The following is a 19,107-nucleotide window of genomic DNA, read 5'->3' on the forward strand; positions in this document are numbered from 1 at the left end:
AGAACTCATAAGATTTGATAGCCCAAAAGCTACTACATCTAAAGAAATTCAACTTCCATTTCATTCAACGTTCAAAGCTTTGGATCCTCCAAAGAAAATTATCAAAGGACGAACTGGTAGTGGAACGAAGCCAAGAATAACCGGTAATGATACTGTTTTATTAAAAGACCATCCTCCTCATAGAAACTCCAAGCATGGTAGATCCGCTAGGAGTGGGGTAGGATTTGAAAAATCATCTTCAATTCAGCTTCCACTATCGCACACAAAAAAACCAGATTCGATCTCAGTATCACTGTCAATGGATAGAGTCAAAAGCATGCTGCCAGATTTTGTTCAACAAATGCAAAAAGAAATATCCACACCAAAAGTGGATAATGCCTCATATGCAGATGTAACAGAATCTGGGAGGATCTTGAAAAATGTAGGTGTTTTTGCAGGTAGTTTAACAGGTAGAACTCAATCACCAGTTACTCTACCCAAGGTCAAAACACCTGCCAAGAGACAAGATGCAACGTTGGCTCCTTTGAGTAAATCGACAGAGGTCACCAAGAATAAAGTAACTGAGTTGTTAAGACCACCATCAAACTCATCAAAAGACCTAACTTCTTTCGGACGAACTTCAGATTATGCAGGTCCTCTAATAGTACCACCTGGTATTCGTTGGTCTCGAGTTTTTCAGAAAACTGATACGACACCAACAAATAGTGAATCTCTTTCTGGCAAGCCAAGAATGGATGAGTCTTCCTTGTTAGAATCGGGGGACTCACCTATGGAGGAAGTTTCTTGTTTGGCAACTGCCGGTGGAAACCAATCATCGGCAGTTCCATCCAAGATACTGTCGTACTCTCACAAAGTACCAGAGAACTTGACTTGCTGGAATAACATGCCAGGTTCACCTTTAATGGATGACACTTCAGATGGTATGCAATTACCAGTGCTATCATTAGAAGACACTGTCGTGTATCTCAATATCACTATTGAGCGAGACCTCCAGATGGAAACAATTTGTTTGGAAGAATCGGCAATAGTTCCAACAGCTGATGTTAGTCCAGTGATAGCTCCGAACAACACTTGAAGTATTGAAGCGTGATTCACACAAGTTAGAAGAATTATCAACTAAAGCGGAACTGTCACCAGTTATACCTGAAACCGCCAAACTTGGCCCAGCAGAAGCAGAAGAGGTATCAGCCAAATTGGAACTACCACGTACTACTTTGGAGACGTCTGAAATTAATTCAGCCAAGCCAGAAGTGGCACCAACCGTAGCTGAACTACCTCAAGTTACTCCTAACACCGAGAAATTTGACTTCGCAAAGCCAGAAAAGAAGAAGAAGAAAACGAAAAATAATTGGCACTGACGTCATTGTGGTTCTCGTAAGCATCCAGACCGACGCTGTCCTACTGTTGGATCAGAGGTAGCAAAACTAGCGGTACGTCGGGCTGCTAGTTCAAAACCAGAACCACGAGAAAATAACCGTCCGAAATTGGAAATTACGGAAACAGCACATGCACCAGTCAACTCAGCACCAGAGTATGTTATGTCTGGAGTTATGGATGCAGGTCAAAGTCGTGGACGAGGCCGTCTGAGATTAAATACCTTTGACAGTACTGCCTCTCAACAATCAAGACCTGGCAGTGTCTCCGCAAAATCGAGTCAATTATGGGCTCTAACAGATTTACGAACACTCCTGGTCCAGATTCTCGTGCAACATCAAGAGAATTGGCCATAGGGACGGGTGTTAGTCAAGACAGTGGTATTCATTGTCCACCAACACCAAACCAAGATTATCATCAAGATGGTTCATCTCCTTATCAAGGTCAACACTCCACCCAATTTATGGCATCAGGATATGCCGTGGAGACAGGTATGGAAAGGGGAATCACACCTACTGGTCAGCCAGAATGGGTCTGTCGCCAGACTTGCATTGATTGTGGATGGACAGGGCCTATTCCTGGATACGCAGGACCCGCTCCTGGCTACTCAGAAGCAACACCTCCATTTTACGGTCCTGGATTTCCTTTCCCAAGACCTGGACCACCATTTCCTACTCTTAGTCAACCTGGTTCAGCACCTGGCTACTCAGGAACCGAATCACTTTGTAGCTGTATTAACCCAACTTGTTGCCAAAAACATTATTAGTATTATGTACAAGACTGTGAAACTGGTTAAGGTTGATCCTTACCAGAGCCATATTATAAAAGACTTGATTACATTTAGTTGTTAACTAGTTAAATAAAGACTTTTATACTTTTCCAAAAATTTATTTTGTTATATTTCGCACCATGTCCAAGTTGTTTAGATTTGTTTCAGGAATTTCAGGAGCAAGAATCAATTGGACCTTAAACTTGACGAGAGATGAGAGAAGGACGTCGTGGTTCGTTGAAGGAGTCTGGGGAGGACTCACTGCCTTATACACGTTAAAGACACCAAGCAGACGAATCCTCCAACTAACGACTCCGTTTCATTTATTATATATATATATTTTTATTATGTAATATTTAATTATATGTTATTATGATTATTATTTAGTATATTTTCCCCCTTTTTATCAAGATAAAGAGAGGAGGGATAGCTTTGAGTGGGGACAGCTTGGTAGATCCAAGCTGCTCCGAAATATCGTGTGCTGAACACTCTATCTTGGCTGTGGGACGTGGTAAGATGCACACGCTTCGTGATCAGCTCTTGTTTCACGTATATTAGGGTACTCATGTGTCTAGCTGGAGACCCAGCAGACACGTGGATTTTGTAGGTTAGTTTTTGGGGCGTTGTCCGTGTGAATCATGGACAACGTCAAGCATACAGAGTTTTAGGGCAAATTGAAAACCTCACGATTTTGACTCATACCTTTTTCGAGTTTTAGGGTGAATTGAAAACTACACGATTTTAACACTAAAATAATAATAATTTACGTTTCTGGATATTGGGTTTGGTTAGTTTTGTGTTTCGAATTGAGTCAAATAAATACACCAAATAAAATACTTGATAATTAGTCCGAGAAGGTAACATGCAAAAATGTCACGTTACACCATTCTGATGGCATAAAAGCTTTGGTAACTGGATTTCCATTGGAAACAAACAGAATATATAATCTAGAAAAAAAAACCAAAAAATAAATTATAAAAATAATCATTTACATTTTAAAAAAATTGAAAAATTATAAATTGTAGTGTAATGAAATTTTTAATAAAAAAATATTTGAAAATAAAACTTTAAATTCAAATTATTAAATAACAAAAAAATAAAAAAAAAACTTTAAGATCATTCACACATTCAATTACTTAAAAAATAATCAACTAAAAAATAATTGACAATTTGAAGACCTTATTTACATTTTAAAAATTATTAATTCATTGTAATGAAATTTTCAAAAAAAAATATTTAAAAATAAAACTCTAAATTCAAATTATTGAATAACAAAAATAAAAAAAAAAAAAAACTTCAGCATTATTCACACATTCAATCACTTTAAAAATAATCAACTAAAAAAATAATTAACAAAAAAATTATTGACAACTTCAATAGAAATAAAAAAATGTAAAAACAAAAAAAATCTGAACTTTCGACCTTGAAAAACCTAACAGTAACAACAAATAACATTTGACACCTTTTTTTTTTTTATCACATAGAAAAGTTCTTTTAGAAACAAAACTATAAATTCTGATTACTGAATAAAAAATTGAAAAATAACTCCCAGATTATTTACACATTCAATCACATGAAACATTCTTCAGAAAATCAATTATTCACTTTCCGATTAATCACCCAAAAAAATAAATAATCAAAAAAGCTGCACTTCCAAATTAAAAAAATCTAACACAGTTATGACAAATTTTAATGTTCAACTTTTTCTCAACAACATAAAAAAAAAATAAACTAAAAAAAATATTGACACTTCAAATACAAAAAACCGTAAAAAAAACTTGCACTTATAAACTTGAAATAAGAATAAAACAGTGATCACGACTCCAACTTACCCTGACATCTTCCCTTTTTTTTATTCCTTGATGTAATGTATGTCACGTCAAAATAATTAATGATGATGCTAATAAGGCTGTGGGTCTTATTTAAAGGTCTAAAAAATTTTATAAGAAGAAAGGGGATTCACGAGAAATATGCGACTAAAGATCGGTCCAGACTAAACAATTTTTTAACCTTGATAAATAATTGTCAAATAAAATTGATCGTCAATAAAAGATTTTTATAATAATAATTATTTGATGGATTCTCGATGAATTATTTTTTCCGAGGGATCATTTTTCATACGATATACCGACATCATATAACACCTCATTTATCCCGACTTGTGATAAAAATCTGTCATATTGAAGGTCAATTTTATTGAAATTATTTTATCAAGGACAATATTTAACATATAATAAATGAGTGGAAATATTTTATTGAAAAAAATAATTATAGTTTTTTATTTTTGATTCCTTATATAGTTTATATATATCAAACTTACTCAGTTTTTTTTATTTTTTAAATTTTTTTTGGAATAAATGAAGGAAATTTCTCGATCACGTTTGACAACTTCTACTTGTTTTCTTCCAAACTGAACATTTACAGTATTTAAACGTTGTCTCCCACTTGGTCTTGCAACAATTTTTATTACATATTCAAGTGTATCAATATCCGTATATTTCAAAAGATTATTCGGTATCCATACCGTGTAAAGTGGATCCTCACAAACGAATTAAACTCGGTAGCTGTCAAAAGAAAAACGAAAAAAAAAATACATTATTTCATTTAACTTGTCAATTAATTCTTAATTAATTATTTAAAAAAATTAGTTAATGAATTGATTTTCAATAAAAATAAAAAAAGATTTTAAAACACTCGGAAACATTTTGTGAACATTCGAAAACATTATACATACGATGACATTACTCTATGGAACATTCTAGAACATTCAATGAAATTTCGAAGACTCTTCTAGAACTTTTTTTTTCACTATAAAAAGAGTGCGATCGACATCAACAGCATCAGATTAATTCAAGTATTTGAACAGTACTCATCATAAAAGGAATCAAGGTATATATTTTTTTTTTTAATTAATTTTTTTTATTTTTATTTTTAGAATAATTTATTTTATATAAAAAAAAATTTTTTTTTTACAGAAAATAAAATGGATTTTCTATCAGCAATCAACAAAGTTGCTTGTAGCTCCAGCAATTTACTATTGATAAAAATGTCTGAATTAACTTCTGGAGATGAATACAAGATCACTCAAATTCGAAGCGCAAATACAAAATATGGAGTGAAAAGCATTGTGACAATTCAACATGAGTTTGATATCAATTCAACATGAGTTTGATATGTTTTTACCCAATAAGATATCAATATTTTTGGAGAAAGATAAAGAATTTGAGGAGCTCAAAACTATGGTAGATGGTGACCATCTTGGTATGCGTACTCAACAAGTAGCACCGAACATTTTCATATGTGAATTTATCGCTGTTTAAGAATAATCGATTGAAAATGTAATTTTGAAAACGAAAGAAAAATTATCAAGGGAAATGTAATTATTCGAATAAATAAAATTATTTGAATAAATGAAATTGATAAAAAAAAAAAAAATATTTCTTACAATTTCTTTAAAATAAATAGAAATAATAAAAAAAAACAATTTATAAAAATTGTAAAAAAAAAAACTAACACGAAAAGAAATAAATATATTTTTAAAAAATCTAAGATGAAAATTCAAAACGAATGCTGAAAAATATTTATAAAAAAAACAATTTATACTTTATTTTTTTTTGTTTCAAATAGAATATGTTGATAAAATCATTGAAAACACAAAAAATTTCGTAATATGTTTTTTTTTTATTTAACAAAACAAAAAAATTGATTACATTTTTTTTTTTTTAAAAGAATCATGTAAATTATTTTTTTTTTTCAAAACTGATTATGTATTTTTTTTTTTTTTTAATTCATAATTTAATTTTTTTATTATCCTTCAATTTTTTTTTCAATATTGTGTATTTTTTGGTACTGCATACGTTCATATTCAGAGTAGTTTCGTATCCATGGTATTTTATTTATTTTTCTTCAATAAAATATAACTCGTTGTCATCTTCTTTGATCTTGAATCGGTGATTTTGGAATTCCAATTCTAACGAGCATGTTGGAGCCATCAATACTTTAGCAGTATGAATGATGAGATCAATTATCTCATCGTTGTAGAATTTTTCCCATTCTACTGGAATCCAAGCTTTTAATAATTGGTTGTCTCCGCTAATGTGAAGAATAAGAATTCTAAAAAAATAAAATTCAAATTGTTTTTTGAAAATATCAAATCATAAAAAATATTTTTGAAAAAATCATCTCTCATTCATTCAATAATAAAAAAAAATTTAATTATCAACTAAAAATTTAGATCATATACTCTTATAAGAACAATTCAAAAAAAGAATCTAAATATCTTTAATACTTTTTCAGAAAAAAAAATAAAAACCGTCATTCAAAATCATTGATTCTCAAAAAAAGAAAAAAAAAAAAAAACACTCATCATGCAATCACTTTTTAATGAAACACGAAAAAAAAAAAGCACAAAGTAATAATTCAAAACCTCGTTTAAAATAAAAAAATATTTTTCACACTTATTTATTCAATAACATGAAAACACTATAAAAAAATTTTTTCATTAAAAAAATAGAAATAAAATAATCACTAACACTTTTACACTGAAAACTATAAATGATGAATAAAAAAAAACTAACAATTTAATTCCAAATCTCAATCACTAAAAAACAATTTAATCACCAAACAACAATTTCAAAAAAAAAATTAATAATAAACCAATTATAATAAGAACTTACCCAGACATATTAGTTTTTTTATTTCTTCGTAATATATATGTATATAATTTGATAGAGTCACAATCATTAATGATGACAGCAGTAAAATGTGTAGGCTCATATATATGAAGAAAGGGGGTGTAGAAGAAAGAGGTCAAATCATACGCGAATCGTTTTATAACAATATCTTATGAAAAAAAATATTCTGAGTCGATCTTTTTTTCAATTGTCATATGAGAAGGTTTTTGATAATTTCCGACGGCAAAGGCTTCTCACATGACAATCGAAATGAAAAGATCAGTTTAGAACTTTTCGAATAGAACATAACATCAAAATTATTTATTTATTATCAAAAAACAAATCATCAAGCAATAAGATTTTAAAGCGGTATATATATATTTGAAGGTATCCAGTTGTCACGGAGAAGGCTTTTTCCGTCAGAAGAAAGACTTCTCACAAGACAATTGAATAGTCCAGAAAACTTCGAATAAATACCGCTATAAAATTTGTCAACTTGATTTCCATTTTTATTGTTATTCTCTTTTTCTATTTCGCATTCAAAAAAAAAATTAATCTCTCAAGTAAACAGATTTTATAACAGTATTTAATTTCAAGGTTTCTGGATTTATCAATTGTTATGTGAGAAGATTTCGCAGCCAAGAATTATTAGAGAGTGTTACATAACAATTGAATGATCCAGAAACATTTAAATGAATTCTTTGATAAAATCTGTTCACTTTATTTTATTATTCAATCTTTAATGTGTAGTCTTAACGCGGGTATCATGCATAAGGAGGAGCGGTCAAGCGTTGTGGGGCGGCGCGTGGGTGGGATATACGCGAGGGAGCGGTTACGCATATAAGTGGGTGTTGCTCGCGGCTAGAGTGAGAAACGCATGCTACCTTCGTACTCATCTCGACCCCTAATACTTCGTTTAAAATTTCTCCTATTTTAAATAGTTTTTATTAGTATACATTATTTTTATTATTAATTATTATTATTTATCATTATCAACTATTATTTATATTATTTATTATTATTTTAATAACTATTGATTAATATTATCATTATCAACTAGTATTACTATTATTCATATTATTATCATTATCAACTAGTATTATTATTATTATACTATTATTAATATTATTATCATTATTTATTATTAATATATAATTATTATTATTTGTTATTGAAAAAAATTAAATAATATTCTCATTCATCCCGAATCTTCTACGAACCTTTTCGAATGTTCTAGAACCGTCTCGTAGATTCTAGAAACTTTGAGATTTTTACCCCTGCCCCCGATCTGAATCCCCGATCCTGACCCCTGTCCCCTGGTCCCCTCACCATGGCCTAGAACCGGCCCTATATAACTACTACGAAAAGGTATATGATCGCGCTCTCAGCCTTCGGAAAGTTCGTCTCGTCGACGGATGGAGGGGAGCCCTTCACCATGATGAGATTTTGAGGCACGTTCGAGGACATTGAATATTCACGTATTATGTGCCGCTATCGACACTGCATGGAACGGACTTGACCCTCCACAGAGCTTTAGCAGTGATTCTTGGAATTATTAATACTGGCGAAATAATAAATTTCGTTACAAAATATATTGATATTTATAATGAAAGATATTGCAATTTTATTATCAACATTGTTTTCTTCGTAAAAAATACTACTATAATCATCATTGATATTCATTTTTTTTTATTTATTATTTTTAAAAAATATCAGAATAATATAAAATTCCGATATATTTCACATTCAAAGCTCAATATCTCGAAAACTATTGAAGATACGATATTACCGGTTAATCTATAATATTCTTCGTAGAAATACTATTAGAATCAATCCTGAAACTTATTTTTCCAAACCATTTTTTTTTAAAGCTTCTTTTTAAGCTTCAAAATGACGATAAAACGATCGCAATATTCCAAAAATGCGCACAGATCGTCGTATGAAGTGAGTCAATTGGCAGAGGAGATGGAGGATAAAACTCGTGATCGCTGGCATCTGACCGCCAGCCGTCAGCTGTCTTTCGGAGCTGGCTGGTTGGCTTCGATGAATACCTCCTTGGTGGAGTTGGCTGGATTCTTGGTGACTTTGACATGCTCCTATGGTGGACCTAGTTGATGTTTTTGAAGCTGGTGGAGTAAGCTGACTTAGATGCGATGTCGATAGGTTCTTAGGGTAACACCAGTTGATGTTGCTGATGAATCTAGCCAAGCTCCCGATGTATGGTACATGCTTACAAGGGTGATTCACAATGTTGCTAAGCTACATAGGTAGGACGTTGTATATCACTTGCTCTCTTGCACTAGTGTGGTTACTTGCTGTCAGGGTAACCTATAATCGAGTAGTCAATTGCACAGAGTGGTCTGGCGTAAGTCCAATAAAGCTGCGGATAGACTTTGTGTTCGACTGCTTGGTGCACTAGAGTGGGTAGGCAACAAGAGGATATCTAGTAAAGCCTCCGAGGTGCAATATCCTTGTTCTCGTGTTGACTTAGGTTATGCGAGTTAGCTTATCAAAGGTTAATGTTTGCGATAATAACTGGTGCCACGGGGTTAAGTTATTACGCTCCCGGCGAAAACCAAAAACTTATACATTTTGGTAATGGCGCCTGAGTGACGTTTCTGAACCAATATGGTGGACCACGCCCATTTATTATTCTTTACTGAACACAGTCCGTCGGTTGCCGTTATATACCAGCTGGCTGATGAGGGAATACTTTTAGGAGTATTGGGTAGTCGTCTACGCGATGGAAACGATTCGGTAGCTGGCGTGCTGCTCGCACGGCTTTCAGAACTTGTTTCTCTTATCTCGATCTTCAAGCTACCCTAGAGATGGGGACTATCTCGAACCCAGGGGCGGTATGAAAATGTCTGCGAATACATTTCTAAAATTGAAGCGTTATTCGCAAAGACGCTCCCATCATGGCTTGAGACTCGCAGAGTACAAGTACTCTATCTAAATCTGTTGCCTAAATTCTGATTGGGTCTACAGTCCGATGAATGTCTGTCTCTAGATTCACTAGAGCATAGACTGCGAAGACAGGAAAAGAACATGAAATGCTCCCGTAGTTGGCAACCTACGCGTTAACCGGAAGAATCCATTTGTCTAAACTTGGCTTATCGAGAATACCCTCGACCAGCTAAAGACATACGACACAATGCCCACGGTTTCGAGGAAGATGGAGTCCTATATGACGAAGAAACTATCGATCCCGATCTCGAAATGTTGGATGAATTTGGTCACCCAAAATTCCAGGGACCCAGGTATTGCTATGATTGCAAAAGCACTGAACACCAGTTCAGAGTTTGTCCAGAGCCGCTGACATTGTTCTGTTACCGAAGTGGAAAACCGGGACTCACGTTTAGACAATGCTTCCATTTCAATGTAGGAAATGCCAAAACGGTCGTGTAAAGCACCCTGTCTTATCGACCATTAGTATTACCCCAAGACAGGACAATACATTAGAATTGAACCGTATTTGGGAAAGGTTGCAAAACACTCTCGGTCCTGGCCGCAAAATTACTTTCTAACTAACGACTCGAAGGACGTTCGATTAAGGCATTAATGGATTCTAGCGTGACTCGCACCGCTACAAAGGCATCGAGTTGCTCAATAAATCAGACATTCAGATGTCCAGGTATGAAAGTTTTGATTTACAACAAACAGATACAGGTTATTCTAGAGGTTAGATCAATTTTCAAGTCTAGATCAAGACATTTGAGGAACACTAACAATAACTTCTAAATTGGAAGAAAGCATAACACTAAATTCGTTGGACTCTAAATATGTACGAAACCTTTTAATACAAAAAAGGATATCACTAAATTTATCAAGCATTAAATATTATACAATATATTATTAACGATAGCTAGGCTAGCTGCTGAATGCGTTTATATTGCATTGTTAATAACTATCAATTTTTTTTATCAGTCCTCGACTTTAGAACCAACTGCATTGAAATAAATTGGTCGAAGTGCATTTAAATTAATAATTGATTCTTACCTATGAATTTCCAAGGGTAAGGATGGCGTCCAAAGTACAAGGTCATGTCCTTATTGCGACTTTCACTGTAGTTTTCAGTCGCGTTCGTTTTTTTATAAACTGACCATACTTTCGGTGGATAGGTCGCATTATTTATTCAACTCTTCTCAACGTAATCCATGTACTTTTTCAATCGTTCACGTGATTCAATTGATAATTTTTTTTGCAACGATTGAAGAAGACTTGTATCAATTTTTTCGGGTGGCAAATATGGCAACAATTGAACTAAGCGGAGTACGTCACTTATTTCTTTTCGGCGATTTATTATTTCTTCAGTTTCGCTTATATTTTTTTTAAAGTCGACAAGTGCTCCTTTTTTTTGGCTTGTTTGGCATGTGCCTAAACAAAAAAAATTGGCGTGTTGCGAGTACGCGCGAGGGAAGTGAAACTTGTGGAATATGTCACGCTGAATAATAATAATAATAATAATATTTATACTGACAATAATATTCAAATATAAATATTATTAGTTAATAATAATTATTAGTATTTATATTTCGAATATTATTATTATGAATTTTATTTTATTTGAGGATTAATTAAATCATTTTTCAGGGTTTGTAAGATCGCGTTTGTAAAACTAGAAAGCAATAAAATTTGGATAAATTCATGAATGAATAAGTGCACATACTTGCACATAGTGGAATGCGCATGTTACAATTAACAAATCAGAGTAATATTTTTTTATGGCGTTATGGACAGCAACTTCATAATTCATGTGAGCCTCTATCTTCAAATCTTTTAGCTCCGGAGCTGATTCGTTAACGACAAAATTGAAGACTGCATCATATGCTTCAGTAATTCGTCGTTCCATTAATATGTAATTAATAGGCCACGCCTACAGAGTCCAAAAAAAGAACCATAATTAATAATGCATAGAATATGGCATTTCATTACTTTTATCGTTTATTTATATTTTTCAGTGTAAACGACGGTAACCACATTTACAGATAGAAAAGTGATAAAAATAATAAATTACATTCAGCTCGATAAGAACACTAAGTTGTAATAAAATACTAATATTCAATTAATTAAATTATCTGAGAAAAATAGCATGATCGAAATTCAAGAGAACACTCAAATTCAAAGCAATTAGATGTATAAACATAACAAAAATTTTGAAACACTAAAATTGTATTGAGTTAATTAAATGGATACACGAATACTAAAATTTGATGACACTGAAATTTCATGAATTATAAAATAAGACAATAATGACAACACTACTATTGACATAAGCCAAACGAGAGTTAATGCACTTACATGGTTATGTGATGGTGCTTGCATAATGTATGTCTGACATGCAGCAACTTCACTCATAGTTATGCTAAATGTCCCATCAGTAAATATATGCACACTTAACTCTTGGTTCTCCAAAACTGATCGAACAAATTTTTTGTCAGCAATAATAATTACCGTGCTAGTTGGTTCGGCCAGTGTATCGTCAGTAGTTTCATTTCCCTAGTAGCAAAATTATAATTATATATATAAGTAGAAGGTGGCTCTTCTGGGCGACTTTGTGGAATGCGGTTCCCCCCCTTCCCCCCTCGTGTGTGTTGTGCATGGGGCCCGCATAGGATGCATGGGGTAAAAATAAAATAGCAAGGGTGCGAGTGAGAGGTATGTGTGTGAGAGAGAGGTATGTGTGTGAGGGGGTGTGTAGTATAGGATGAATGAGATTGTAAGGGCGCGTAGTAAAAATGCATGGGTGACGTCTGGAGTAAGGAATAACATAAGGACTCGGATAGAAGAACGTCTTATGGAGAAAGCAATGCGTGGGAGTGAGAGGTTTTTATAGTTACATAGTTGGGTCAGTTTCAGACATGGTGTATAGAACTTTTCTTAAAATCTTTTTTGCTTGAAAACAAAACTTAAATATAAAATAAAAATATATAATACTATTCTTAACCTATGGAAATAAATTTCAAGACTTTTTTTTTTTTTTTTTAAATATAAATTAAAATAGCGATATCCACGACGACCAAATAAAGACTGAAGTAGTTTTTCGAAAACACAGATAAATCCAAAATTCTTATTATTATTATTATTATAGAGGTGGGGGGAAAAATATATACAAGTCAAATTATTTTCAAATACAAGGAATTAATTATTATTATTTTTTTTTCTTTATTTATTTATATTTCAAATACAATCATTTATTATTATTATTTATTTATTTATTTTTTGAATACAATCATTTATTATTATTATTTATTTATTTATTTATTTTTTTAAATACAAATCATTCATTTTTTATTTAGTGGCGTTGACCATATGGTCTACATAATGGGAAGGTGTTGGTCCACGATACTCCACAGGATTTAAACTGTTTGGTGCAGTGGCAGGATAAATAAAGTCGTATAACTGATCAAAATTCTTGACTAAAATATCATTAGACAATAAAGGCAAACATGGATCCATAAAACCCGGTTCAAGTTTTGTATTGTCTTCAGTGGATTTCTGTTTTTCCTCAAATAAATGGTTCCCAACAGTCATCTGTAAATAATGCTGAAGAGTTTCTTTATGAATACGCACACCTCCAAAGTTTTTTAGTAGATATTTTATAATGCCATCCGAGTAAATATCTGCAGGATAATGAGTCAATATTTTTTGACAAGCTGCTACCCATGTTCCGAGAGAGGATAATGTCCTCAAAGTTTTTTTCATAAATAATAAACGGACATTCCCTTGTTCAAAAAGAATACCTCGCTCGCGTTTATGGTCTGTGGCTGGAAAACTTATAGTTAAATCTCCAAGATGTACTGGTTGAGTGTAATTGAGTTTGAAGTCCGGACTCGAATCGTCACCATCATAATAATATGAAAATGATCTACACATTTTCGTCAACGGTATCCATTGCGTCTCGTTATCCAAAAAAATACTTCTTTTGGTATCACTGGCTATAATTTGTATTGCAGATTTGAAATACTCGCCACTTGTCCACTCAAGACCAACACACAATGATTTTGTATTAGATTTATTAAGAGCCGTTGTATATGGTAAAACGAGAACCCTGTCGTATTGAGCCATGTTGAATAACTGATGAAATAAACTTTTTTTCGAAAGCTTTTATACTTTTTTACAAATAAGAGTGGGAGAGCTTACAGATTTTAGTAGATGTCGGTGTTGGTTGGTCTGTCTGAGGATCCAACATCATTTTCAACTTTTATGTCGTTGAATTTTTTAATTTTTTTTCTTATTGTGTAAAAACAATTCAATGTTGGTTTTTTTAAAATATGGTACAAAAGAACAAGTCCTAATAATATTTGATCCAGTAAAATTTTTAGGTGAGTATCGTGAATTTTTTCTTTTTCAGTCACAGTAAATTTCACAGCATTTAATGTCTTTACAATTTCTTTGAGACTTAGAGGACTTGAGTTGACAATCATTTTTTCAATCGCTGTTTTATTAGTTTCATCTATACCTTCAACTAAATTTAAAAAATCATATCCACCAATATAGGGATGGAGGACTTTATCATTATTTTGGGATATGCCAGGAACCCCGACTAATGTCACAGAGTCGATACGGGCTCTACATCCACTATTGACAGTTATTATACCTGTATAATTTAGTTTGCGGGTTTTCACGTCATCACCACAAATAACTCGTAACTCAGTATTTTCAACCATGCTATATAACCATTTTTTATTATATAATTGAATAAAATTTGGTTGAGGATTTTCATAAAAGTGAATATCACAATCTCACATATTATCTTGTTTGTTTGTCATTAATAAATTAATTTCACATGAATTTATATTTCTTGTATCTTGTAAAGAAAAAGAGTGAGTACAAAAAAATGTTGGTACGACTAGTGAAAATTGACATGCCTGGATATTAACGTTGGTACTGTATTCACTTTTATCTTGGGCTATAAGAATCAAAGAACTTTTAGGTTTAATGTATGCCGCAATATGTGATTGGAAAGTATGTTGTTTTATCGGTGCTTGATGGATTTCATATATTGAATAAATTTTTGGTGATAGTAGAGGTATCATAATACTCAGTAAAATTCGTCTCTCATGGTAGGTAATAGATATTTTTGCAATTTTCCGCAGACCATCAATATCCGCTTCATTTATTGATAATGGTAGTACATACTGATTATTATTATTTTGTAAAAAAAGACGCAAAGAATCTTCAATTTTCTTACTAGACATTATTCGAGGGTGGATTAATCCGAGTCTAGCAAAATAGTCGATTTGAATTACGAGTTCTAAGGAATTAATATATTCATCATAACTCAGCTCTATATTCTGAAGCCAGGTACGACCGAGGTTTACCATAGTTTCAAAGTGAACTTTCCATAAAAGTGTATCCTTGCTTTTCCATCCAACACTAAATTCTTCCATTTGTGGACGAAAATAATTGATAAGTCCGTCATTGTTTTTTAGACGAGTCTGCACTGTATGTAGCTCTGTTTGTAATAAATGGGTTGTATTATTTAAAACAGAAATTGTTTTTTTATTATCACGTTTTAATTTATTGATTTCTTCGTTGATCATCTTGGCATCGTCTTTATTCAGAATCCCAAATAAAGAGCTTGATATTGCACCCACGATAGGGTAGATCGGTTCATTACGTTTTGTTTTTATAACGTCTTTATGAAATAATGAATTAATTTGTTCTGTATACATTGCGATTTTTTTTCGTTGTTGTTCCAAAAAAGGAAGGCGTCGTGATACAAAGTCACAATTATTTCCTACAATTTTATCTGCTTCATACTTTTGACATATTTTATGTAGACCAGCCAATCCTGGGTCTTCTTTAGTATAATTACCACCTCCGCCCAAATCAGCATCAAAGTAACGCAAAGGTAAAATATTCGGTAAAAAATTGAGAAGATAGTCAACATCCATATACGTAGTAAGTTGTAGACTATTACTCGTTAGACGCACGTTTTTGATATGATCATAATACAAACCCGGTGTTTGTATTCTCGATTCAATTATCTTCACAACTACAGAAAAAATCAAAAATGCTGTAAACGCCATGGTATTGACTGAATCACGGCTTGTGATTGACTCAGTCGATTAATTTACAACATGGGTATATGAATAGGTGAACAAGACAGGTTATATTTGTTTAAAAAATTATTTTTATTTTTATATTCATGAAATAATTGGTCGTACAACTTTTTCAATATCTGCTCTACATATAACACATTTTTTTAAATCAGTTGAACAATTTCCACAAGAAACAAAATGTCTACATGGTAAAAATAATATACCTAAATTTTTTTCGAAACAAATTTTACATTTAAATTCAATATCTTCATCTATACTGTGGTAATCCGTAGGTATATTTCTCATAATGACTATTGAGTTTGATTCGATTGTCAAACTTTCTGCTTCTTCCTCATCGTCTGATGGTTGATCATCGGTTTGAGGTATTTTGAAATGATCAATAAATTCTTGTCCTTTGATAACACGTACAAAATAACATTCTTTAAAATAACGTGCATGTTCTTCCCATGGATCTTCATTTGGGAGCCAATCTTTTAAACCATTACCACAGTGATAACACTGAACGTAGTCACCAATACCAGTGTAGAAAAATCCGGCCTCAGCTAGCTTTTCTTTTGTCTGGCTCATGTGCCTAGGCCAATATCCATATGATTTCAGGCGTACGTCATAAGTCAAGTATTGTCGAACCTTGGCAGTTTTAACATCAATCTCAGGTTGTGGAACAGGGTACGGTGGTGGTACATAATCAAAAAGACTTAAAAATTCTCGATGTTCAAGTCTTGATACCGCCGCTGAATAATATGAATAACGGAATGACGGTGAAATTACAGGAGAAATATTTTTCCGATAAGGGTAGAAAGTAGGTACAGCCACGGTGTCAGGGTTGATGCCCACAGGGACATTTCCACATGGTATTCGGCGTACAAATCTACAGCTTGGTTTCTCACCCAAAGTCCAATCGTTAATTTTAACTCCACATTCAAAACAACATACAAAGTTACCAACTCCGGTATAATAGAATCCAGCAGAAGCCAATTCAAAAATATCTAAAAGATGAGCTAACGGCCATGTTTCAAAACTTTCACGGCGATTGGTTTCTACACGATACAATAATCTTTCACCACGTTCAAACCAAGTACGTTTTTCGATATGTTCTGCCATCACCATGCTTGTTGATGAAGCCATTTTTTTAAACTAAACATCAATTTTAAAATTCTCTTTATATATATTTTTTAAAAATTAAGGAGAGGGAATAATTCAAACAAAAAACAATTTTATTTATTTTATTTATTTATTTATTCAACGAAATTTACAATAAGAATGTTGTACAGTTGCACCACTACCTCGGAGAAAATGGAAACGCTTATTTTTAAATATATTTTTTTTTTGAATCAGTTTTTTATACATTGTCATTATAGTATTGTCGTTGAGTTTAGTATCGTCGCCAAACAGGCGTTGGAAACTCGAAAGATTTCCGCCATTGGAAAACCAATGTAGAGCAACAATGCAATAGCAACCACACACATTAGACGAAAAATCTTGAAGCCTTTTATTATTATACTCGTAACAGACAGTGTTCCTTCTAAGGACATAGTTGAAGCGTGGATCGGTAGGTCTTTGTCCAAAACTATCGAAGTATATTCCATAGCCAAATGATCGATAAATAATGCGACCCAATGAGATCCTGGTTGGTTATGATTGTCTGTATTTGCAATTATTGCACACGGCTTTGGCCAGACAAAAGGTAGTTTGTCTACAGGATAAATTCCACCAACAGAGATATCTGTATACGGTAAAGCTCTAGCTAGCTGTTGAGTATCCATGAGATGAATCACGCTATTCTGCGCTGCTTAGACTAATATATATTTTTATTTTCACTCTTCTTTATATTTAATTACTATAATCCATTATAACTTGACGGCTGAAGTCTATTTCGATAATATTATCATATTCGGCATAAACAAGACAATTAACGACTTGCGCCGAAGCTTCACTGAAGCGTACTTCAATACGGAGGCTACCACTCTTAATTAAGTTCCAATGACCAGCACTATGTGCGGAAAGATCTGGTGTTAAGTCAAAAGCAAATAACGTATAACCTTTTCTATAGCTATCTCTATCTATTTGCATGCCATGGTCTCCAAAATGAATACCAGTACCAGAAAAAAGTGTGTGGTATGCCTCAGCATCAAATATATTAGTGGAAAACGTAGGCTGCAACGGTTTTCCAGGTATTTGTTTACCATCGACGTAGAGACATAGAAAATTTATATTAAAGTGTTGGAAGTAGAATGGATTATAGAGCCTATTACCATTGAAGCCCCGGTTATCAACAAATCCTATAACAACTCGCTTAGGTAAAGTACCAATAATAATATTTTCGAGACAATTTCCAAGGATTCCTGCGGTGAGTAAAAAACTCTTGACCTCCACTCTAGTAAGGGGATATTTAGCTGTCGTTTTCGCTAAGGCTTTTGCATGAGCAATCATAATATGAGGATTTAGCTTGACTCGGCGTACAATCAATGACGCTTCTAATATTTGTATTTTATAATCCTTGTCGTTTGAGGTATCCATTAAACAAAATTCTTGTTTTGACTGTGTGAGATTAATTTTCAATTTAATCCCGTTCAATAAAAATTTTTCCTGGTTCAATACATCAACATGTAAATGCCCAATCATCTCAAATTGTTTTCCGGCATTTGTATGAACACATCTGGCAACTAAGCCTTCATTTTTTGCATCTGCAGCAACAACACTATTTGTATTCATACGTCCAGGAGTGTCAGGATACCATAACGCTAGTTGAAGATGACTATTTGTTGCATCATATCCATAATTAAGAATTGTTTCAATGTATGCTCTGTAAGGATATGTGCTATTTGAAGTTGATACTAATTTTTGATTGAATAATACATCAACTTTTTGAAAGAGACTGTGGAGTGTTAAATGAACTGGCCCTACAGCGTCAATTGCCGGTGCTGCTGCCCCATTTTTATCCACAATCTTAGCACGAATTTTTAACAGTGTATGTGGTAAGTCTATATATTCCTCACTTGTTCCAGGTACATGAAATTCGATTTGCGAATCATCACTCATTGAACTAATAGGATTGTAATAAGCCCATGTAGAATCTTCGATCGTTGTTTGTGTTGGAGGTATTGTAAATAAGTCAAGCTCCGACTTTGTACACTCACACGAATTATTATGTAAAAAAGACATAGTTATTTAAGAAAAAATATCGTACACGTTACGTTTATTTTTCTTTTTTATTGATCTTTTT

At 32.9% G+C, this 19,107-nt stretch overlaps 1 protein-coding gene across 1 annotated transcript; it reads right to left on the reverse strand.

Annotated features, from left to right (window-relative positions):
- Nucleotides 1-15,968: 15,968 nt before the first annotated feature.
- LOC122856416 (death-associated inhibitor of apoptosis 1-like) lies at nucleotides 15,969-17,009 on the reverse strand. The gene has a single exon (XM_044158085.1). It carries the CDS (start codon nucleotides 17,007-17,009, stop codon nucleotides 15,969-15,971), a length of 1,041 nt encoding a protein of 346 aa, XP_044014020.1.
- Nucleotides 17,010-19,107: the final 2,098 nt, after the last annotated feature.

This window comes from Aphidius gifuensis, linkage group LG5 (genome assembly GCF_014905175.1).
Source record: "Aphidius gifuensis isolate YNYX2018 linkage group LG5, ASM1490517v1, whole genome shotgun sequence".
Classification (NCBI taxonomy): Eukaryota; Metazoa; Arthropoda; class Insecta; order Hymenoptera; family Braconidae; genus Aphidius; species Aphidius gifuensis.

What these genes read in the sequence shown, in the direction of transcription:
- LOC122856416 (XM_044158085.1), bottom strand. Translation starts at nt 17,009, where the DNA reads ATGGCTTCATCAACAAGCATGGTGATGGCAGAACATATCGAAAAACGT.